We start from the raw sequence: 23,710 nt of genomic DNA, 5'->3' as shown, positions 1-23,710 counted from the left end.
TCGACAGCTTGCTGTCTGTCGGACAAGTAGCCATGATAAGGTGTGTTGCGAGAAATTTAAGGTGGCTAGTTGGTATAGAAGTTTGTGCTGTGAGACAGTGTCAAATGCTTCTGACATGTCTAGGAAAACAGATGAGATGTAAAGGCCATTGTTTCTGGATTGGTTTACTGTCTGTGAAGCTAATTGGGGGGAAGTGGTGCTATGCTTGGGTCTAAAGCCATGTTGTGAATCTGAGAGGAGGTCATTGCTCAGGAGACAGGGAAGGGTTTGAGAGTGTATACATTTCTTGAGGATTTTTGCAAGGGGAGGTAATATTGCGATGGGTCTGTAGTTTGCTAGAAGAGTTGAGGTGCCACCCTTGTGTAAGGGAATAATATGGGATATCTTCCATAAATTGGGGACATATTGCTCAGAGATGGACCTATTTATTAGTAGGGAGACTGGGTAGGTAATGGCATCAGCTGCCAGTTTTAAAAACTCATTGGGAAGCTCATCAGCTGCTGGAGTTGAGGGTTTCAGTTGATGAAGAAGTTATTTAATGTAGCTTGTAGGAACTGGTTTGAGGCTAAATGCTACATGATTGCTGGGAGGTGTGAGGAGTACAGTCAGTGGACTGATGGTGCTATGATTTAGAAGGGACATTATGGAGTTTGTAAAGTGAGAACTGAACTAAGTGGTTATGCCTTCAGTGGTATTTGGGGTGGAGTGGTTAGGAGTTGAGGGGTGGTTAAGACTGAGAATTTGATTTATACAGGCCCAGAATTTGTGAGGGTTATATGTTGATGTTTCTGCTGAGTAGTAAGTTTTTTTGTCTGTTTTTATTTGCCTTTTGACTGTATTTCTTTGTTGTTGGTAGTTCTGGAGGGTAGTTTGGTTTTTGGTGGACAAATGGACCATGCTCTGCCTCTTTGCTTCATGAGATGTTTAGTATGTTTTGTTTGCCATGGGGATGGTTTTGATTTTACATGAATTTTCCTGATGGGGGCTACTTACTCCAGGATTTCTAGGAAAGTCATGTTGAAGTACTGCGTTGCTTCATTGAATTTGAGATATTTTAGTAGGGACCAATTGCATTGTTTCAGGAGGATGTTGAAAATATCTGGGGAGAAATGGTTTGTATTATGGATGTGCTTGTATATAATGGATTTTTTAGGGTTTACATTTTGTCTAAGGAGGTAAGTGGATCTGTGGTTGCTGAGGGTGTCAGAGAGGCACTCATAGCTAGGGCATAGTGAGGGTGTATTAGTGAGAATCCAATCAAGGGTTGATTGTTTTTTACTATGCTTGTCTATCCTAGATGGTGTTGTGATTATTTGAGTAAAGCCGAAGAGGTTATTGAATTTTGATGGGTCTTTAGAGGAACAGGAGGACCAGTCAAGGTTGAAATCTCCTGCAATGATTGTTTTTTTGGCTATAGGTGGTTGCTGCCCAATTCAGGAGACTTTCGATTGTATTAGAATTGTTGCCTGGGGGGGGGGGGATGCATACTGTGAAAATGATGATGCATTTGTCATTGTTTAGTTGTAAACTAATTATTAGTATTTCTGTGGTACCTGTGTCAAGGGGGTGGTTATCTAATCGTTCTACATTAAGTGTGTCCCTATAGATAATTGCTATGCCTCCACTTCACTTGTTAATATGATCTAATCTATGAATACATGCTCAATGAATCCCACAAATGTGGGAACAAATGCTGAGCACACATTTCCCAAAGCAATATATCACAGTCAGCTATCCATTAACCTAAGATATACATTTTGCTTGCCAGAGCTCATCTTTATTAGTAACCTGTCCCTAACTAAGAACTAAGGGCTTTAGTTACTTGGTCTACTTATTCTCACACATCTGTTATGACCTGCATCAGGAAAGCACTGTTAGAATATTCATCTTCTTAAAGCAAAGCTCCTTAGATCAGGCAACACAGATGTTCAAATGGTCCTATTTGACAGTTGCACTGTACACTTACATCTTCTTCCGTCATAATTAATACTGACAGGTATTCAGACTTCAAGTACAGATACCCCCTTTGTTCTTGCCTAAAAACAGAAACAGTTACAAATGCATTCAATCAACACTAGCAGATGCGATAATAAGTGGGATCATTTAGAATCATGGATTGAAATAAATCAATAAAAAAAAAACTAGGGATACGCTCATGTAATGTTTGTTCCTTAGATTACACTACAACTCCATCATCATCTATTTTCACACAATATACAAGCACTAAAGATCATCAAAAGCAGTCTATTACTAATTTGCTAAACACTTCCTATAATGACAAAGACCTTAACTGATTGGTGCCCCACAGCTACAAATGGGTTGACATACATACCATCTCCTGCAACACTGCACATATTTGTTGACTTATTAGCAAAAGTGTATCATAGGTCTACGGCTGAAAACTGAATTCTTCTAGGTGAATTTAATGCAGATTGACATGCCACTGACAGGACAGCACTAAACAGAACTTTTCTGACAATAAGTGACTACTCAGTTCCTTACTAAATTCATAAGGCCACTCCCATATAAGTTCATAGGTTCATAGATGTGTACTAGGCTAATGGCCCTGGAGCCTTTACAAGCCTAGCCCATAGGATTACTCTGGCATCATGCCACCCAACCTTAGTTCCTAGTGCCTCTGTCAAGCAGAGCCACTGCAGTGATCCCCAGGATGAATTTTCTTTTTCCCATCCACTCATCAAGATTTCTCTTGAACAGGGCCAGCGAAGTGCTCTGTTTGACATGTATGGGAAGTCTATTCCATAGCATGGGCAGTCTCTGGGTTATGAACCTGTCCCTCCAGCACGTTCTGTTAATTTTGGTAATTAGGTTGAAGTCTCTGGAGCACATGGAGTAGAGGCATTGGGATTTCTTTAGATGTAGCATTTCTAACAGAGCTGGGTCAGACATGGCTTTGCAAGTGAAGCAGATATCGCCTCTTAAGTAGGCAATATGAGATAGAATAGTTGATGTTTTTTGAGTCTGTCCATATAGGACAAGTGTTTAAGGCCTAGGATCCTCTTTCTGAGGTACTTTTGTGGCCTCTACAGTTACTGCAGGTGTCTAGTGAGGGGCATGCCAAATGGGGCATTGTACTCTATTTGACCTAATGAGGGAACAGTAGAGGGAGACAATCACCTCTTTCTTTCTGGATGCAAAACTCTTCACACAGAAGGACTTTCTGACCACAGAGGCAATTGGGTGGCCAAAACAGAGGTTGCTGTCAACCTGTGTTCTCAGATCTCTTATAATTCCTTCTGTGTTCAGTGAACTACCATGGATGTGGTAACTCATGGGAACAGGGTTTTTCCCAAAGGGGATGACGAAACATTTTTTGGCATTGAGCTTAAGGCCATGGTTCTGACACCAGTCATTCGTTTCAGTGAGGCCTTTCTGTAGGATGTGGATTTCCAAGGCAATTAGTTTGTGGTCGGATCTAATCAGGAAGGAGTTGGCTACTGGTGTAGAGCAACGGTCACCCATATTAGTAATGACCAGGTCAAGGATGTTGCTACCTCTAGCGGGGGAAAAGAGCATCGGAATTAATGAATTTCAAGGAACGTTGGGCAAGTGTATTGGTACATGGGTAGTTTTCCCAGTTAATGGAGGGGTAGTTGAAGTCGCCCAGTAGGAGTGTGTTAGGTTGGACCCTAATATTCTGCAGGGTGCTTAGGAATGTGGAGTGAGTCTCTTCGGACATGGTTGGGGACCTATAGCAGGCTACGACCTAAACTGATGTCTTACCCAATGTTAGCTGCACCTGAAGTATCTCTGATGCGTTGTGTTGGGCTACACGTCTGGAGGTGTGCTCATCCTTTATGAATATGGAAAAACCACTGCCTTTGAAGCTTCAGACCAAGTTCTGAGGCCGAAAGCTGTGGAATGAGTTATAGCCTGGTAGTGCAGGGGTGCTTACTGCTGCCTTGAACCAGGTCTCTGTTTGTTTCTAGCTGTTACATTGATAATTTGGTCTTTGGAAGAATGCCTAAAAAGGCACTATATGGGTGGCAAGAGCCTTGGCCAGTATCCGGAAACCCAGGGGTGACAGATGCAGGTCATTTCTGGCAAAGCATCGAGGTCTATCAATCATGTCTTCCCAGGCAGACATATACTGTATCCCCTTAGAATGACACCAGAAACTTAGCCAGTTGTTGAAATCAATCATTTTCTTCTTGTACTGTGATATCATTCTGAGTGATGGTAAGATGTCTTGGGAAATGGTTGGGGACTTGTAGTAGGCTACGACCTGAATCGCTGTCTTACCCAATGTTAGCCGCACCTGAATTATCTCTGATGGGTTATGTTGGGCTACCAGTCTGAAGGTGTGTGCATCCTTTATGAATATGGAAACACCACTGCCGTTGGAGCTTTGGTCCAAGTTCTGGGGCTGAAAGGTGTGGAATGAGGTATAGCCTGGTGGTGCAGGGGTGCTTTCTGCTGCCATGAACCAGGTCTCTGTTACAGCACAAATGTCGATGTTCTCCATTTTAAGGAGTGTTTCGAGCGAGTGTATTTTGAGATTTAGACTTCTAGCAGTGAGCAGCATGACCCTCAGATTGCATTTGTTTGTAGCTGTTATGGTGGTAATTTAGTCTTTGGAACACCACCTAAAAAAGGCACTATAGGAGTGGCAAGAGCCTAAGCCAGTATCCAGAAGGCCAGATGTGACAGATGCAGGCCATCTCTGGCAAAGCATCTAGGTCTGTCAATCATGTCATCCCAGGCAGACAGATACTGGATCTCCTTAGAATGACACCAGAAACTTAGCCAATTGTTGAAATCAATAATTTTCTGCTTGTACTGTGGTATCAATCTGGGTGATGGTAGGATGCTACTCAGGGCTAGGGTCATACCCACCAGGGCTACATAATCCGAGAGCTCCTCCATGTCTCTTTTCATGTAATCCAGGGAGGTACGTCTCGGGTCATTCACACCCAGATGTACCTCCTGTTTAGGGACCTGAGTGTGTGCGTTATGTGGTGGATCCTGGCACCTGACATGCAGCTGACTGTTATTTTCTCCTTATTCAACCTAGTGAGTGGGACAGCAGTGTGCCTCACTATTGAGTCACCTATGACTAGTGTGTTGGGTAAGCTGTTTTGCCTTAGGGGCTTTGATTGAGTGGCACACTGTTTAGAAAAGTTATGTGTATCATAATTAGTGTTGTGTTGTGGTGGTCGAGTGCATTTCTGCCTTGGAGGTCTCTGCTGTTTGGGTAAATTTTTATTGACCACCTCCATGAAGGTGGGTGTGTGGTTTGTGTTTTTATGTGAAGGCAGTGTTGGTGTGTGTTCTGGAGGGCTATGTGTTCCATGTGGTGTGGTTCAAGTGTTGACCTTCTCCTCTTGACCAGCTTTCCAGTCTTGGCTGGAGAGTGCATGGCTTCCAATTTGGACATATAAGTGCATCTCTCGCAAGTCTGAGTGTTGGGAGGTAAGAGAAGAGGGGTGTCAGTGTACATGAGGCAGTTGCTACTTTGCTTCAGGATGCCCAAGTTCACCAAAATAATAGGAGAAAGCACAGGGAACTGATCTTTAGACATGCCTGGAGGGGTTGGCATTAATAATAAGTACTGGAGCTGTTTCCTTGTAGAATATTTAGTGCTGGTAGCACTTTTGTGTGCTACAATAATTCCTACAAGAAGTCTGGTAAAGTGCTAGACTAATAAACTAGTAAAAGTGCAGGAAAGGAGAGAACTAGCAGATCTAAGGGAAAATTGAAGAGCAGACTTTGGGACCGCTCAGAAGCTTACAAACAGTCCTGGATACAGCAAATCTGTATCTGGACTAGACTAGTTACAGAAAAGGTGGGAAATGAGCACAAACGTGTGCTTTTATACCAGAAAGTTTAAAGAGATGGAAAAACTGCCCAAACGGCCCATAAACTACAATTTTTGGGCCAGAAACCACTCCTCTTGTGGTAGATAGGCTACCTAATGCTTACCACTCCCACTGACAAGCTAGAACGCTTCCCTCCAACACAGAAAGCTTGGGGGGCTCACAAGCTTACAAACAGTCCTGGATACAGCAAATATGTATCTAGACTAGACTAGTTACAGGAAAGGCGGGAAAGGAGCGCAAATGTGGGCTTTTAACTAGAAAGTTGAAAGAGATGGAAAAAACTGCCCAAATGGCCAATAAACTACAATTTCTGGGCCACAAACCACTCCTCTTGTGGTAGATAGGCTACCTAGTGCTTACCACTCCAATTGATAAGCTAGAAGGCTTCCCTCCAACACAGAAAGGCTTGGGGGGCTCAGAAGCTTACAAATAGTCCTGGATACAGCAAATCTGTATCTGGACTAGAGTAGTTACAGGAAAGGCAGGAAGAATGTGCAAAATAAACAATTTTGTATACTCCTTCCAGTCTTGCAGAAGGACAAAGTGAATTATTTCTAAAAATTGTCAGGAAAATTTCAAAGAACAAAAGCCCCTGCATTATTAGTACCTTAACAGGTTCAACTAAGAGGGTGGGGATAAGACCTGGAAAAAAATTTAAAGAATTTCAAATTTCATACTATCATACAATTTATCAAAGCTTAAAAAGGAATTACAGATTAACAGCTAAAACTGCCTAAGTGATGCATCTAGTAAATAAAATAACAGCTTTTCCCTTGCCCTTTAAAGATATATTGAAAGTTCTAGAACACAAGTCAAAATTATGAGCTCACATATCACAACTTTTTGAATCACCTAACACTCATATGGCAAATCTGATGAAAGACTATACCAGCTGCAGCTGAAGTCCTTACTCCTTCCCAAAACACTTCTTTCAAAATGCCTTACTGTTTGAAATTTATTTCTCAGAATTCCAGGGAAACTTGGGTGACATGTGGCTGACCAAGTTCTCTGATGATTGAATATTAGGAGCAATCACTGAGTCCCCCAACAATGTTAAAATACTGCAGACAGGGGTTATCACAAATGACTGGTGCCAAAGCTATGGATTAAAGCTATATGCAAAAATATGCATTATTATTTCCTTTGGTGAAGATGACATCCCTGCTAATTACATTATAGACAGCATCCCCCCTAATTGTAGACCCAGTAGTACATGATCTGCGTACTTAGGTTGATAGCAATCTGAACTTTGATCATCATATTCCCAAAACAGTAAGGAACTCTTTCTGAATGTGGCACATCTTACAAATAAAGGCATCATATCTAGATCTAAGAATGTTATAAATTCCAATATCCTCCGTCTTCATCAGACCAATAATTGAGTACAATGCTCCCTCTTTTGCATGTACCTCACAAGACACATGCAACAACTGGACAGACCACAGAGGTTTATCACCAAGAAACTACAGGGTACACAGAACAAGTCATATGTGGAAAGACTGTATTGTCTCCTATAGGTTCCTAAGGTGTGACCTGTACCTGGCTTACAGAGCAGTCTCCGATTCAGCACTGATGGAAATGTTACACATTCGTAAATTAAGCTGCACAACGATGACTAGCCCAGGGATCTGAACCTAGCCTCTGACATGAGCATATCATGCTGGAGAGACAGATGCATCTCCCAGAGACTGCCACTTCTCTGAACAAGCTTCCAGTTCACGTGAAACAGAGACCCTCCCTTACCCTGTTCAAATGCAACCTAGAGCAATGGATAAGTGACTGCAAATTCACTTCTGGGGTGGTGCCCATGTCCCTTCTGGGACAGAGGAAATCAGTATTAACTACCACAGACCCTTACCTCTGTGAACTTCATTCACCTACCCCCGATAACTGGGGCAATTTGGGATAAATATGGCTAGGCTTGTAAGGGCTCTAGGGCAATTTGCCTAGTAACCTTCTATGAAGCTATGAACTAAAACTGGGCTGTTGCTCTCCTTAAGCACATTTTAAGATTATATCATTAGGGTTCATTATCACTAGTCAGACCTGCCTTCGAGTTAACACTTGATGAAAAAGCATTCCAAAAAATAGCTCCAACAGCCAGGAATCACTCACCTAATAACATTACAAATTAAGCCTGTGTTAGTGTTTAAGGCCAGATGTTACAATAACTGACCGAGGAATACAAATGCAATGGTCTTCATGATAATGGATAAGACTAATTTCACAATACCAAAGGCATGGCTATGTTATCAGTTCACAATTTAAGTACAGCTGTGACAAGCTACAGTCTTACCCTAGGATTTTATATTGTGTATACTCACATCTTATGTACGTAACTGTTGTCAGTGTTATATTGATATACTTAAGTATAACATCTTTTAGTTTCTTAACCACCTAGACTTATGAGTATAGAAATGTACTCAAAAATTTGTTTAACATTTGTATTTATACAAATTCTAAATGTATACAGTAAATGAAGTTAAGTGCCTAGGTCATTACTGAAAGCAGTCTTTGCATCAGTCTACCATCCACTTTGCAAACAAACAAGCACTGGAGAAGGGGAAAGAATTATCCTACATATTAACTGCTAAATGTATGCTCCTACATAATAAGCAGAGGTCGGGGGGGGGGGGGGAATACCTGCTAACTAGGAAGGGAAACAGGGATGTTTCTTCCTGCAAGCCAGTGGAAAATGGAGAGGGAAAAAAGTGTCTTCCTACATACTAAACTGGGACAAATAGCAAAACCATCTCCTACGTTAATTCTATGATAAGATTCCCTGGTGGAACCACTGCTGCCAACAACAGTCATATTTACGACGTAAGGATCAGTAAAAGACTGGCCTGAAGAAAAAAAAAGACCAGGCCACAACAACAGAAAAAAAATATTCAAGAATTATTTTCTTTTATTTTCAAATTAGAATCTGTTCTTTTTTTTGTGATTATCAAAGAATAAATTCTTATCAGTCTGAAAGTTTCAAACATACTTGTAGTCAGCTTTAAAATATCATGAAACTTTAAAATGGATATACTAATGAAATTTGATAACACCCAACACAGGCTTCCTAAAACTTTACTATATCAAGTAAAGTATAAAATAAAATGCAAAATTCTAAAAGATGAAACCATCTGCAGCATTTACTGGTACTGAAAACTACAGAAAGAATCAATATCTTGATGAAACTTCCTAAAAACATTACCTACCTCAGGTCCAGGCTTCCCACGTTCTCCCTTTTCTCCCTGTGGCCCTGGAATACCCTGTAATCAAAAGTAAGAATAATTTTACCTAAGCAATGAACAAGTTAAAGCAAACAACTAGGGCTGTACAAAAGTGAAAAGTTCTGTTAACTTGTACTTTTTTGAGAAATGCAAACCTGAAATTTTGCATATTCACTCACTGAATGAAATATCGGTAGTCTAGGTTTCTGAAGGTAAACACTAATTTATATAGATACAGATTAAAATGTGGCATTTATGAATATCCTCCACATGCTTTACCAGGATTACGTGAAAGTCAGTGGTTCCGTAACTCTATGGACCTTGGCCTACAAAATATTATTAGGCATACAGTGGCTGATGTATCCCAGCTACAGCCATTAACAGCTTTGGTACAAATTCTAATAAAAATAGGTAAGCAGAATCCACCTACTAAGTAACCCTTGCATACACTGTATGAATATGGTACTCTTATCCAGTCCCCATCCAACAAAGGACAGTTGTGTCAAGACCTAGTTCATAAAAGAGCACTTAAAAAATAAAATTAGCAGCACTGGGTAAATTGATAACTACAGGGGGCTTTGACCCCCTCCCCTCACCTGCATACTTAAAGATACCATCTCCTCATATCACACAACCTTAGCGGAACTTAGCATAATTTCATGAAGCAGTATGTTACTGGAATTATACTCAAGGGTTCATAGGTGTATACTAGGCTAATGGCCCTGGAGCCTTTACAAGCCTAGCCCATATAAGTGCCCTGGCATTGTGCCGTCTGACGTTAGTTCCCAGTGCCTCTATCAATTAGAGCCACTGCAGTGATCCCAGAGGTGAACTTTCTGTTTCGCATCCACTCATCAAAATTTCTCTTGAAAAAGGACAGTGAGGTGCTCTGCTTGACATGTATGGGAATTCTATTCCAGAGCATGGGCAGACTCTGGGTTATGAACCTGTCCCTCCAGCATGTTCTGTTGATTGTGGTAATGAGGTTGAGGTCTTTGGAGCGTGTGGTGCGGAGGGATTGGGATTTCTTTAGGTGTAGCACTTCTAACAGAGCTGGGTCAGACATGGCTTTGTACGTCAAGCAGAGATCACCTCTTAGTAGACGATATGAGACAGAGAAGAGCTGGAGTTTTTTGAGTATGTCCCTGTAGGACATGTGTTTAAGGCCTAGGATCCTCTTCATGAGGTATTTTTGTGGCCCCTCCAGCTGTTGCAGGTGTCTAGTGAGGTACATGCCAAATGGGGCATTATACTCTATGATTGGTCTAATTTGGGAAGAGTAGAGAGAAATGATGACCTCTTTCTTCCTGGATGCAAAACCCTTGGTAATGAAATGTGCCACATAGAAGGACTTTCTGACCACAGTGGCAATGTGATGGTCAAAGGACAGGTTGCTGTCAACCTGTGTCCCCAGATCTGTTATAACGCCTTCAGTGTTCAGTAGGCTCCCATTGATGTGGTAATTAGTGGGAACTGAGTTTTTCCCAAAGGGGAGGACAAAACATTTTTTGGCATTAAGCTTAAGGCCATGGTTTTGACACCAGTCATTGCTCTCAGTGAAGCCTTTCTGTAGGATGTCTGCATCACTTGGGGAGTTAATAATGGCTCCCAGCTTGCAGTCGTCTGCAAACCTGGTCAGCCAGAGGCCCTCTGTGTTGGTCTGGACTTCAGAGAAGTAGATGCCAAACAGGAGAGGACCTAGGACCGAACCCTCTGGGGCTCCACTCATGACTGGTCAGCAGTCTGACTTTCACACTGTGGGTTCTGTCTGTGAGCCAGTTTGCAACCACCTAATGATATAGGGGTTGATGCCTAGTTTGGTGAGTTTATCAATAATTCCTGAGTGAGGAATGGTAACAAAGGCCTTGGCCAGATCGAGGAAGGCTATAGGAACTGTCTTAACTTCATCCACAGCTCTGGTGACTGACTCAAAGAAGCCAACAAGTTTGAGCAGGCATGATCTACCTTTCACAAAACCAAATTGCATAGGATCTAGAGTTTGGAGATTCCCTGTATCCCTGTTAATTAGGTCCACTCCACAGCCTTACATATCAAACTCTTCAGGCTAATGGAGTGATAATTTCCAAGGTCTGTATTCACTCCTCCTTTATGGAGAGGGATGACTATAGCAGTGTGCCATTCAGTAGGGACAAAGCATGAGGTGAGGCTTTGAGTGAACAGGGCACACAGATGTGATGCTAGTTCACTTTGTAATTCATGTAGAAAATAGCCAGGGATATTGTTGGGTCCCACGGAAGCTGTATTCTTTGTCTTGGACAATGCAGCTTTAACCTGTGTTGCAGTAATGCTGGGTGCCTGGCATTCTTCCAGTATTGAGATTGGTCCTTTGGGAGGGAGAGGGGTAAAGTTGGCACTGAATCTGTCGGCCAGTATGTTGGCAATATCTGTTGGCTCAGTATAGGAGGTACTATTGTGCAGTAACTCAGAGCAAATCTGGGTATTGCCATGGAGATTCTTGATATAACTATAAAAGGCTTTTTGGTTGTTTTTAATGTTTGCCACAATTCTGCCTTTATAGCTGGCTTGAGAGGTTTTGATGAGTGATCTCAACTTTTTGTTGAGGCTAATAAGGGATTTTTTCCAGTCTTGGGACTTCATCTTTTTCCTGCAACACTTTCTTTCTTCTTTTGTAGAATTTATTAATGGCAGGGAACCACCAGATTGGTTTCCTTTTTTTGGAGTAGTGTGTCTTGGTTCTATAGGGTATGGCTAGTTCCATGCATTTAAGTATGTGTTCGTACAGTGCATTGGTGTATGATTTGGCGGTCATACATCTATTTTTCATTGGTATGGGTGCCATGAAGTGGGCCACCTCTGTTTTAGGAGTCTGAAGTCAGCTTTGGAGAAGTTCTTCATGGTGGATACCTTTTGCAGGGGGTGTGGATGAGATGTGGATTTCCATGGTGATTAGTTTGTGGTTGGATCTAACCAGGGAGGAATTGACTATTGGTGTAGAGCAACGGTTGCCCATATTAGTAATAACCAGGTCCAGGATGTTGCTTCCTCTAGTGGGGGTAAGAATGAGCTGGTCCAGGGGCATTGGAATTGATGAATTCCAGGAAGTATTGGGCCAGTGCATTGGTGCATGAGTAGTTTTCCCAGTTGATGGAGGGGTGGAGGGGTAGTTGAAGTCACCTAGTATGAGAGTGTTGGGTTGGAGCTTAATAGTTTCCAGGATGCTTAGGAATGTGGAATGAGAGTCTTGGAACATGACTGGGGACCTATAGCAGGCTATAACCTGAAATCACTGTCTAACCCAATGTTATTCTTACCTGGAGTATCTCAGATGCATTATGCTGGGCTACTAGTCTGGAGGTGTGCATATCCTTTGTGAATATGGAGACACCACCACCTTTGCAGCTTCAGTCCATGTTCTGGGGCCGAAAGGTGTGGAATGAGTTATAGCCTGGTAGCACAGGAGTGCTTTCTACTGCTTTAAACCAGGTCTCCATTACAGTGCAAATTTCAATGTTCTCCATTTTGAAGAATGCTTCAAGCGAGTGCATATTGAGATTTAGACTTCTAGCGGTGAGCAGCATGACTATTAGATTGCATTTATTTATAGCTGTTATGGTGGTAATCTGGTCTTTGGAGCACCACCTAAAAAAGGCACTATAGGAGTGGCAAGAGCTTTAGCCAGTGCCCAGAAACCCAGGGGTGACAGATGCAGGCCATCTCTGGCAAAGCATCGAGGTCTGTCAATCATGTTATCCCAAGCAGACAGATACTGGATCCCCTTAAAATGACACCAGAAACTTAGCCAATTGTTGAATTCGATCATTTTCTGTTTGTACTGCGGTATCATTCTGGGCGACAGTAGGATGCTGCTCAGGGCTAGGGTCATACCTGTCTGGGCCACATAATCCAAGAGTGCCACCATGTCTCTTTTCATGTAGTCCAGGGAGGTGCATCTCAGGTCATTCACACCCACATGGATAATAAGAGTTATACTTGTTGTGGAGTGACCTGAGTGCGTGTGTTATGTGTCAGATTCTGGCACCTGATAGACAGCGGACTGTTACCTTCTCCTTATTCAACCTAGTGAGTGGGACTTCAGTGTGCCTCACTATTGAGTCACCTATAATTATTGTATTGGGCAAGCTGTTTTACCTTAGGTTGAGGGGCACACTATCTAGGTGAGCTGTGTGTCTTGTGGTTTGTGCTGTGTTGTGGTGATTGAGTGCGTTTCTGCCTTGGAGGTCTCTGCTGTTTGGGTAGATTTTTATTGAGATCCTCCGCGAAGGTGGGTGTGTGGTTTGTGTTTTTATGTTTTGGAGGGCTATGTGTTCCATGTGGTGTGGTGCAGGTGTTGACCTTCTCCTCTTGACCAGCTATTACGGTCTTGGCTGGAGAGTGCATGGCTTCCAATTTGGAAATATAAGCACATCTCTCACAAGTCTGAGTGTTGGGAGGTAAGAGGAGAGGGTTGTCTGTGTACATGAGGCAGTTGCTACACTGCCTCAGAATACCCAAGTTTACCAGATTGATAGGAGAAAGCACAGGAAACTGACCTTTAGACATGCCAAGAGGGATGGTCATCATTACTAAGTACTGGAGCTGTTTCCTTATAAGAAGTCTAGTGCTGATAGCACTTATGTGTGCTACAATAATTGCTACAAAAAGCCTGATGAAGTGCTAGGTAAATAAGCAAATTAAAGTGCAAGAGAGAAGATCTCTAGCAAGATCTAAGGGAAAAATTGAAGAGCAGACTTTCTGGCACTGGTAATATACATTAAATGCAATGCACGCTAGCACACTTAAGTGTGTAGCAATATTAAAGCAAATACAGTTAAAATAAATGCGGTTAAATGAAAAAAAATGACTTAAATCAGGTGCAGAAAGCAGTATAATCAGAAACAATCAAAATAGAGGCACTTAAAGTCTCTCTTTCTCCTTTCTATTGTTCTTGTAGTCTGTAGGAGGCCAAAACAGGATCTGTGGAGCTTAAACAAGTGCAAACCCATGCAAACACAGACTTTTAAACCAGAAAATTGAAAGGAATAGAAAAACCACCCAAATGGCCAATAAGTACAATTTCAGAGCCAGAAACCATTCCTCTTGTGGTAGATAGGCTACCTAGTGCTTACCACTCCCGCTGATAAGCTGGAAGGGTTCCTTCTAACACCAAAAGGTCTGGGAAACTCAGAAACTTATAAAACAGTCTTGGATACAGCAAATCTGTATCTTGACTACTCTAGTAAAAGGAAAGGCAGAAAACACGCTTATAACATTTTTTTTCTTGCAGAAAAAGTTAACTTGTAGCTGGAATATCTCAAAAGGGTTTAAAACACTGCAGCTGAAGCTCTGGATGCTGTAGACTGGTATTTAGACTATGCTACTCAATTATAAGGTTAAAAACTCAGTAAGAAAAAACTCACAATGAAGCACAGATTAATCGCTTATAGTCAAAAGAATAGCACTTGCTATGAAGAAATACAGTCAAACAGCAACAAAATGCAGTAAAATGCAATTAAACAGTACATTCGACAGATAATGGCAAAGTGTAGTCTGTTTGTTTAGCTCTAGGTACCTGAACAACAGCTTTCAGTAAATTCAGACCTGCAGTTAGTTTAGAATACAAAACATCTATTAAGAAATGAATACAAAAGTACAGAAACAGTGAACTATGTCAGATAATCAGTCATTCCAGCCAGTGGAAGGCTATGGGAGAAAATAAATGGTGTGGATAAAGTTTACCACAGTAAAAGCAAATGGAGTGGGATCAGTTGTACTACAGTGTTTATATAATGGGCTGTGAAGTTCAAAACCTATTTTTGAATTCTGTCTTCTCATTTTGTATAGTGTGATCTCAGCAGTTAACTATTTTATGCTTTCTGATCTCTATTTAAAAAGGGAAGTTAGGTGACCCTGTTGATATTACCTGATCAAGAGACGAATAACAAACCCTAAATAATTAAAACAAAGACCAGAGCGTGGATACACTGTTTAGGACACAATACCTATACTTGCCATTACTCTCTTGATCTGCAAGATTCTATTCCTTCTTCACATCTTACTACCATGATCATGTCACAGAAAAGAATTAGAAGAAGAAAAAACAACAGAGTTCTACTATCAAGGTTTGAAAAAAGTTATGCATTCACCATAACGTTCCATCTATGTTGTCCAATTTCATTCTTCATCAACTGATGGCTTCGGATCTAATCCTTTGGATCCAACTTGGCCATTGCTAAAGCTAGTAGCAACCAAAAACTCTCAAGCTTCTCCCTTACCCACAGTGCACCAACCCCAATTACCTCAGATCTTGTTTGCTGCCTTAGTAGAAATTAAAGATGGAAATTATCATGGAGAAGCTATATCTGGAGCTTGTATAAAAAATAAGGACATATAGGTCCACTACGGACTCATTCTTCCAGAAGCCTTAAGGATGGGGGTTGGTGGGAGGGGAGTTGAGGAAGAATAAAAATGAACAACACAGATGGAATGTTATGGTGAGTACATAACTTCATTATCTGATATTGTCAATTTTCATTCTGTCCATAGCTGATGGGACATAGTCCCCAGCTACCCAATTTCCAAGGTGGACTCAAGGAAGGGTATTCCTAAGCATCACAGAACCAAAAGATGTCCTTCCTCTGGAGACCACATCTAATTTGTAAAGAGTAATAAAAGTATGGTGAGTAGCCCATGTAGCTGCTGCACAAATATCCATGGGCATCCTGGACTGAAAAATTGATGAAGTTGCCGTGGATCTGGTGGAGTGGTTTGAACCGGCTTTGTCAGAGCAATGTCCGATTTGCTTTGCAAAAAGGAAATGCAATTTGTTATCCACCTAGACAGAGTAACTTTGGTAAAGGTTTACCCAATGTTGGCTCTGCATATGAAACAAATAACTGATCAGAGTTCCTGATGTTTTTTTGCCCTATGTAAGTAAAAACGTTAAATATGAACACCCAATAAATATAATACGTATCCTCCTTTGTTAGAAAACTTGGGAAAGAATGCTGGCAAATTAATTGATTTATATTGGATTCTGACACCATCTTTGGAAGAAATAACAGACTGGTACTCAAGGTAACTCTGTCCTAATGAAAAATCAAGTATAGAGGTTTCAAGCACAATGCTTGGATCTCAAAAATTCTTCTGGCCGAGGTGATGGCTACTAACAAAATTGTCTCCCATGAAAGATAGTTGAGTTTGCAAGTAGCTGAGGGTTCAAAAAGGGGATTCTGTAAGAGACTGCACCACAAAGTTCAGGTACCAAGGGGGTTAGGATCTTTGAAAGGTGGCCTTAAGAGTAGAGTGCCTTTCAAAAAAGCTTTGTTCATCTTATGGGATGCTACAGAACCATCTATTCAAGCATAAAAATTGGACATTGCTGCTAATTGTACTTTAACAGCAGAAAAACTAGCTCCCTCTTCAAAAAAGATGCACTAGAAATTCCAAGATATTATGAACATGATCTGAGAAAGGGTCAATATTACGTTTCTGAGCCCAAAAAAAACATATCTCTTCCATTTGCTGGAGTATAGTTTTCTGGTGGAAGGTTTATAGGAGGACAAAGGAAAATATGACAGACCAGAGAAGAGGTTATCTGGCTATTAATAGAACTGTAGGAACCAGGAAAGCCAGCCTGAGATTCACTATGGCTGAATGTATCATGCTTTTTGGATGAGGCAGGAGTTCGATCCAGAAACTAAGATGGTTGAATCAGGTGAGGCCAAAGGAAGAGAAACTAAATTTGTTGAGGCCAGTAAGGGGCAATAACTACCTTGCTCTTCAACCGTGCAGCTTTGTGAAGAAATTCGGGAATTAATGGAGTGGGAGGATAGACTGGGGGAGCCAATCGTTAAGTAGAGCATCTCTTGCGGATTTCCCCTGTGGAGGGATTAGGACAAAGTAGTTGCTGCATTTGTTATTCAGGGTGGACACAAGTTGAATGCAGCAAGGCTAGCCCCATTGTCAGAAGACTGTCTTCACAATCTTTTTGTTGAGGGACCATTCGTGAGGTAGAAGAATGCACCTGCTCAATTTGTCTGCTATCACACTGGATTTCCCAGGAATGTGCATTGCTATAAGAATGTGGTTGGAAGAGATCGCCCACTGCCACACTCTGAGAGCTTCTCAACATAATGGGCAGGATTTGGCTTCTCCTTGTTTGTTGATGTACTAGAAGACCAACATGTTGTCCAACTGTACTGCAATTGTCCCCAAAGGGACAGCATTCTGAAATGCCTGTAATGCTAACAGCACTGTTCTCATCTCTAGGACATTTATATGCAAAATGGTCTTCTGCCTTAGACTCCCTTCCTCATGTAATGCCCACCCCCACCTTAGCTGTGATGCATCTGTGGTCACTATGACCTTGGGCTGAGGGGGAATGAACGGACAACCTTGTAGAATCTGGTCTGAATGAATCCACCATTTTAGATCTCTCTTGCAGATGTGAGTGATTCTTATCTTGTATGACATAGGGTGATAAAGAATCAACCATTGAGCAGCTAACAACCACTGAAAAATTCTCATATAAAACCTGGCAAATGGTATTAATGTTATTGCTGCTGCCTCCAATCCTAGAGCCTGACGACCTAGTCGGGCTGAAATTGAGGTGCTGCAGATTACCTTTCTGACTTGAAATCTTATAATCTGAACTCACTGTAATGGAAGGGAAGCAATAGATGTTTTTGCTGCTATGAACTCTATAAACTCTGAGTCTGTTGCAGATGAGATTTGTTGTAGTTTATGGTTATCCCCAGGTGAGATCAAGTCTGGAAAACCTGGTCTCTTGCACATATGAGTTGATGCCTGGCCTGAGTGGTAATGAGTCAATCTTCCACATATGGAAACACTTAGAATCCTTGCATTCTCAGATAAGCTGCTACTGCTGCCATGTACTTGGTAAACACCCTGGGGGGCTGTGGTGAGTCCAAAGGGCAGTAGTCTGAATTGAAAATTACTGGCTCCCAGCTGGAAGCTTAAGTACCTTCTGGGTCATCCGTTCATCTTTATGTGATAGTACTCATCCTGAATGTTTATACAGCACATCCAGTCTTCCTTGCCCAGGAAGAGGAGAATGGACTGAACCATTTCCATCTAAAACTTTGTTCTTCAAACTGTCTTGTTTAGTTTGGAGAGATCCAGGATTGGTCTCCAGTCTCCTGTATTCTTCGGCATCAAAAGGAACCTTGAGTAAGTTCTGAATTCTGTCTAGTCTGGCAGGACCTCTTGGATTACTTTTTTTCTAGCAGGTTTTGTATTTGAATTGCTGCTTGTTTACTCTGACTGGGTGAAACATCAGGGATTTTCCTTGGGATAGGGGAGAAAGGGAAAAGGGTATAGTATAGCATCTGGAAATAATCTTCCGCACCCAAGTTATCTTTTGTTGTATCTAGCCAGGCTCTCTGGTGCAGGGATAATTGTTCCCTGACTGTTTCAGGAGGTGGGCAATCAGGCCCCCTTTCAAGAGCTCTGGTAGGGTTTGTCAAAGAATGATTCTCTGGGACACTGGTTCTGCGGACCACCTCTGCTACAGGGGTGACTTTGTCCATTAGAGTTCCTTCCACTTCCTCTGGGGCAACCTCCTTGATGTGCATCTTGAAAATGATCCCGAGACTTCTTGAACCACAATTTTGACCACCTCATTGATTCCTGGAAAAGTTTGCTTGAGGTGTCAAAAAACGCACGCACATGGCAGACAGGGTCTTTCCATCCTTTTCATACCTGGACAGAGTGCCTTTTACTTTAGGACCAAATAAAGACATTCTGTCAAAAGCAGCATTGATGAACGAAGACTTGAAATGCTCCGCAAACTCAGAGGTGCATACAGATGTGTCTCCTTATGGAAATGCCTGAACCTACTGCCCTTGAGGTTTCTTCCGCTACATGTGAGATCAACCTCATGGATGAATTGTACATGGACCATAGGGTTGTCGGCTGAGAAGTAACAGATGCCTGAACTTTATCAGGAACAGCACCCAAGAGGGTGTTTGATAACTTTCTTGATTAGATCCCTCTGCAGCTTAGTAAAGTGTGCCAAGTAATTCAGAGACCTCAAAGTGACAGTTGCTGAAACAGACATGCTTCCCAAATCTGTCTACTGTCTGCAACTCCCTGCTGGGGAGAAGGACAGTGGAACTTTCCTCACTAGTACCTTCTTGGTGGCCATCGCAATGACCATGGCATCAACAGGAACTCCATTCCCCCAAAACTTTGTCTGCCAGTGGTGCCATTATCCTATCTGATCTGTAAGGAACAGGCACTGTAGTGTGAGGGTCCTTCCACACCCACCAGAGATCAAGTCAATGAGCTCATCGGTGGGCAGAGTCACCCAGGAGGTAGATGGTCCAGCACCAGAAGCCTCCAGGAGAACAGATTCCTCAGACGTAGGACTGCTAGATGTCCAACCACCTATCTGCTTAAGGATTTCTAGGATGTCTCCAAAGGAGACATCTTCAGGAGGTGATTGTGGGGACCCTTCACCTTTATCGTAATCTGGGTCTTCAGTGTTGGACTCCTCTGAAGGTGTCTAAATGTTTCCTCTTAAATATCCTCTTCTTAGGGACTTCCTCAGAGGGGTGCTCTGGGGAGATATCAGAAGAGGAGATTACAATTCTGTTGGTGAGAGCTTGGGGGTTTGGGTACTGCTGTCCCTGTGGAAGGAGATGATGAAGCTCTGAGCACTGAGAAATCATGGCAGAGGACTTAGGATCTGAGGGGGAAGGATCCCATCAGCACTGTCAAGGCAGAAAATACTCTTTTCGCAGCCTCAAAAGCAGAGCAGCTCAGAGAGAGAGAGAGGCCATTGGATCTGAGAAAACAAGCTTCTGAATCATAGGCCTCCCCTGCTCCGAAGACAAAACTGCTGAGGTGGAAGCCAGAGCTGAGCTATCCAGTGCCGAGACATTGAGGTGCAGAGACAGATCTGAAAGCTTCAGAGTCGAATGCAGCACCTCAGATCTGACAGGCATACTACGGCTCCAGGAGCTCTACAGATCCAATGGGACCAGAGCCCTCAGAGAAGATCTTGGATCCAAGGATAAAGTTATTCTAGGATCCAAGCCAGATAGATCTGGACAACTTGGATGTGAAAAGTCTGAAGCTACAGGAGTCAGAGGAGGAATTTGTAAATGGGGAGTAGTAGATTTGCATATCTCCTGACCCAGAGAGTTAGAAACCAAAGGAACACCAGTCTGGCTCTGCTCCAAGATAATCTACTTTACCTGTCTCTCTACGTCATTTTCTGTAAGGCTTCTGGAAGAGCAAGTGGAGTATATAGATGGAGACCTGGGTCATTTTAGGCATGGAGGAGGTACCCTGTCAGGAACCAGATCCAGTGATGGATAGTACCTAGTACTGGTTAGAAATCTGGTAGTCTGAATGTCATATTCAGATAGCATCAGATTGGATGAAGTCAGATCTAAGGGTTTTGACTTCAATGGATCCGACTTGAGGAGGTGTCGGGTCCGATAATTTTTCTTTAGCACAATCTTGAAGTTTTACCTTTTTCGGATCCGGGGTTGAGACCAGGTTCTTATGAGACCTCTTCCTTGAAGAGTCAAAAGCTGAGGAGGAAGAATTTGGCTTAGGAGAGAATGACTTTTTAATTTTAGCAGTTTTTCATTCAGAGGAAGGATCACCCACTAATATAGCTTCCCAAAGGAAGAAGAAAGACCTTTTAGGATAAGCTTATTTTTGTTTTCCACCAATGCATGAGGAATAAAAACCATGACAAACTGAACAATCTCTTGTAAATGGAAGAGACACAGACAGTAGACACAAAGTGTGTAGGCATCAGAAACTGGCAGTTTGTGTCCTCACTATGTAGATTTTTTAACACCTGCTGGTATATGTGCCATTGTTAAAATCCTAAGACAGAAAAGAAAAGCTGTTTTTTTTTTTTTTTTTTTAAGTAGGGAAATATGAGAAATAGAAATACCAACTATGGTAACTAAACTATGACAGCATCATAGATGGAAAGAATATACTAACAATAGTATCCAAGAGGTACATAAAACAAATTGTATCATAGAGAGAGAGTAGGAAATTTGTAAATGAAGGTAAGTGATTGTAATAGAAAAAGTTTCTGAAGAAAATATAGATATATATAACACTTATATCATTAATGCTCGAGAGAGATGGAAGACCACGTCTTTTGCTTGAAGCAGCAAACGAGATCTAAGGTAATTGGGGTTGGTGCATTGTGGGTAAAGGATAAGTTCAAGACATTTTGGTTGCCGTGAGCTTTAGCAACAGGCAAGCTGGATCGAGGCATCAGATATGAACTCATCGGTTGAGAAAAGAATGAAAATTGACATCAAATCCTCAGTTACAAATTGGCACCTGAGTCATGTATAAGAAAAGTAATTAGAAATGCGTGTGTTTTAAAATGATTATCCTATTGTAAAATAACAAGTGACACGAGAAAAAATAAGCTACCTCTGTACAAATACTGCATCTAATAAAGGTACTGTCTGTTTTGGATATTTATAGGTATATTCCCTATGCACAAGGATATTTAAATACTAATATGTGTAAGGGACAGTGCCATCCACAGACACAAAACTGCAAAAAAAAAAAAAAAAAAAAAAAAAAAAAAAAAAGATGCACTGGAAAAGAAGCAAGAAAAGCCTGGACTCTTACAGGTAGTGATCGTTTACTGAAAAAGTACCAAAGGCATGCACAGCCCATAGGTGCCAGTCACTTGCTAAGGGGGTGCCAAAGTAATGGAGTTTACAAGCATCAAACACTTACTGAAGGAGTACAAAAGGCTGTAACCTAGTATTAATCACCTATTACAGGAGTATTAAAAGGGTTATCAAAATGGTTAGAGTCTACTGCTATTAATTCTCTGCTGAAGGAGAACAGGACGGCTGGAGCCTAGAGATATAAATCACTAGCTAAGGTAGAATTAGAAGGCTGGATCCTACAGATATTAATCACCTGCTGAAAGAGTAATAAACACTTGGATTTCTACAGATATTAAAACCCTACTGTAGAAGACCACAGAATTAATGTAAAAGGGTATCAAAGACACCACTACTGCATATAATGGGGCACTCAGCCCTCTACCACAGTTATGTCTACCTTTAAGATAGGTTTCTTTATTCTCAAAAATTGGCCTGTGTTCACGTTAGGCACAGACAGAAACAATTTGTAAACATAACTGCCAGTCATTTTGTCCCCAGTGAAGCAACAAAGGCTAGATAGCAGGCTCTAGTGCTATAACACTGCAAATGAAGGAGTATTTTAAACATAAATTACTATCAGTAGCTCCAATCGTGTACATGGATATAGCTCTGGCTGTGGTCCATGAAACCCAAGATTAAGTAGGTGTGCTTGGGATGCTGCTGAAGTTGGAGTTAGGGGAAAAGAAAGACATGCTACAACTTTGTTTTCCTGCTTCTCTTTGGGAGGGAAAAGGCTTAGGGGCAGTTCCATGTCCTGTGCTCATTCTAAATGTGAAATACCCGAAGGACATATAAGATCCAATAGACTGGCTTCAAAAGGTTGGGGCAGTCTTGAGGGCTTACATCACCTACAGAAGACAGTGACACACTCAGTGATGCTCATGGAATGATGAACTCTAGGATGGTCATGAGCATGTACAGAAGGGTTAGGGCTTAAAGGTACAAAAAACACCCAGTGCTGTATGAGTGAAGGTTTCACTCCACTGCTCAGCCCTCAACCCTAGGCAGAAGAAATGGGCTATAGTCTTTACCTCTTCAGGGAATGAATACTCTGTATGGAGCATTAAAGACAGGACACTTGATGGTCACCAAGACAAGGAAGGAAAACAATAAGAATAAGCCTAACCCAAGCCTATACAGCCCTTACTGAATGCATGTGTGTATGTGTTTGTGGTTGTGTGAATCTGCATGGAAGACTTTTGCAGCACTTCTTTTTTCAAATTAAGACTTCATTTCACTGTGGATGTATATGCTATTCATAGCTTATTTTATACAATATTTAAAACAGACATCTTAAATATTACCTCAGAACCAGAAGTTCCAAGTGGGCCAGAGATGCCGTATTCACCTAGATCTCCCTACAAAGAGAAGAGCAGACATATTAGTAATGTACATTATGGTCATGCAAACACTGAACAAGAAATACTTGTATAACATGCAAATTAGGATGTAGTTCTCCACAAGAATGTCCTCCAGCCATAGTCTTCTACCACTTTATCCAAAGTCATGGTAACTGGCAGTCACATCTCCAGTTTAGTCTGGTATATGAAAAAGAAAGGAGGATCAGTCAGCAGGTTACATCAGTATCATGCTGGTGTGTGTGCTCTTGCTCTTCCAGCATCATTCTCCATCCCTTTCTCCACTCCACTTCCAGGCAGCCTCATATGAGTGGAGCAAATCCTTGCAAATGGAGGAGGAGCTATAATGAGACATTCTGCTGTCTTAATCGACAGAGTTCTTTCAGGCAGTAGAACAAATGTCACAGTTTGGATAGATCCATTCTGGATTCAGAGATTCAGATATATAAGCATACATTCAAATTCTTGATGCCCCAGTAAACCAGTAAAGAATACACAGAGAAACACCCAGTATTTTTATTAATTTGTTAACCTAATAAAGGTACTATGGACAAATGCGTCTTTTCAGAGGGAACATGAAAGCACTGTCTGCTCAACTGACTGCGCAGAACTGTACAGTATTT

The 23,710-nt window shown here is 41.7% G+C and overlaps 1 protein-coding gene across 1 annotated transcript in view; it reads right to left on the bottom strand.

Moving 5' to 3' along the window:
- Window positions 1–23,710, bottom strand: part of LOC122790648 (collagen alpha-1(I) chain-like) — an 882,142-nt gene that overhangs the window by 472,987 nt on the left and 385,445 nt on the right. The window contains exons 15-16 of the mRNA XM_044058172.1: window positions 23,034–23,087; window positions 9,047–9,100 (exon numbers count right to left, since the gene is read on the bottom strand). Of these exons, the coding sequence (XP_043914107.1) occupies window positions 9,047–9,100; window positions 23,034–23,087 (108 nt within the window). The remainder of the gene's footprint in view (window positions 1–9,046; window positions 9,101–23,033; window positions 23,088–23,710) is intronic.

The sequence above is a fragment of the Protopterus annectens genome, chromosome 16.part0 (genome assembly GCF_019279795.1).
Source record: "Protopterus annectens isolate FY-2018-M chromosome 16.part0, PAN1.0, whole genome shotgun sequence".
Taxonomy (NCBI): domain Eukaryota; kingdom Metazoa; phylum Chordata; order Ceratodontiformes; family Protopteridae; genus Protopterus; species Protopterus annectens.
Note: the sequence above shows the minus strand (reverse complement) of the source record. Positions and strands in the feature narration are given on the sequence as shown.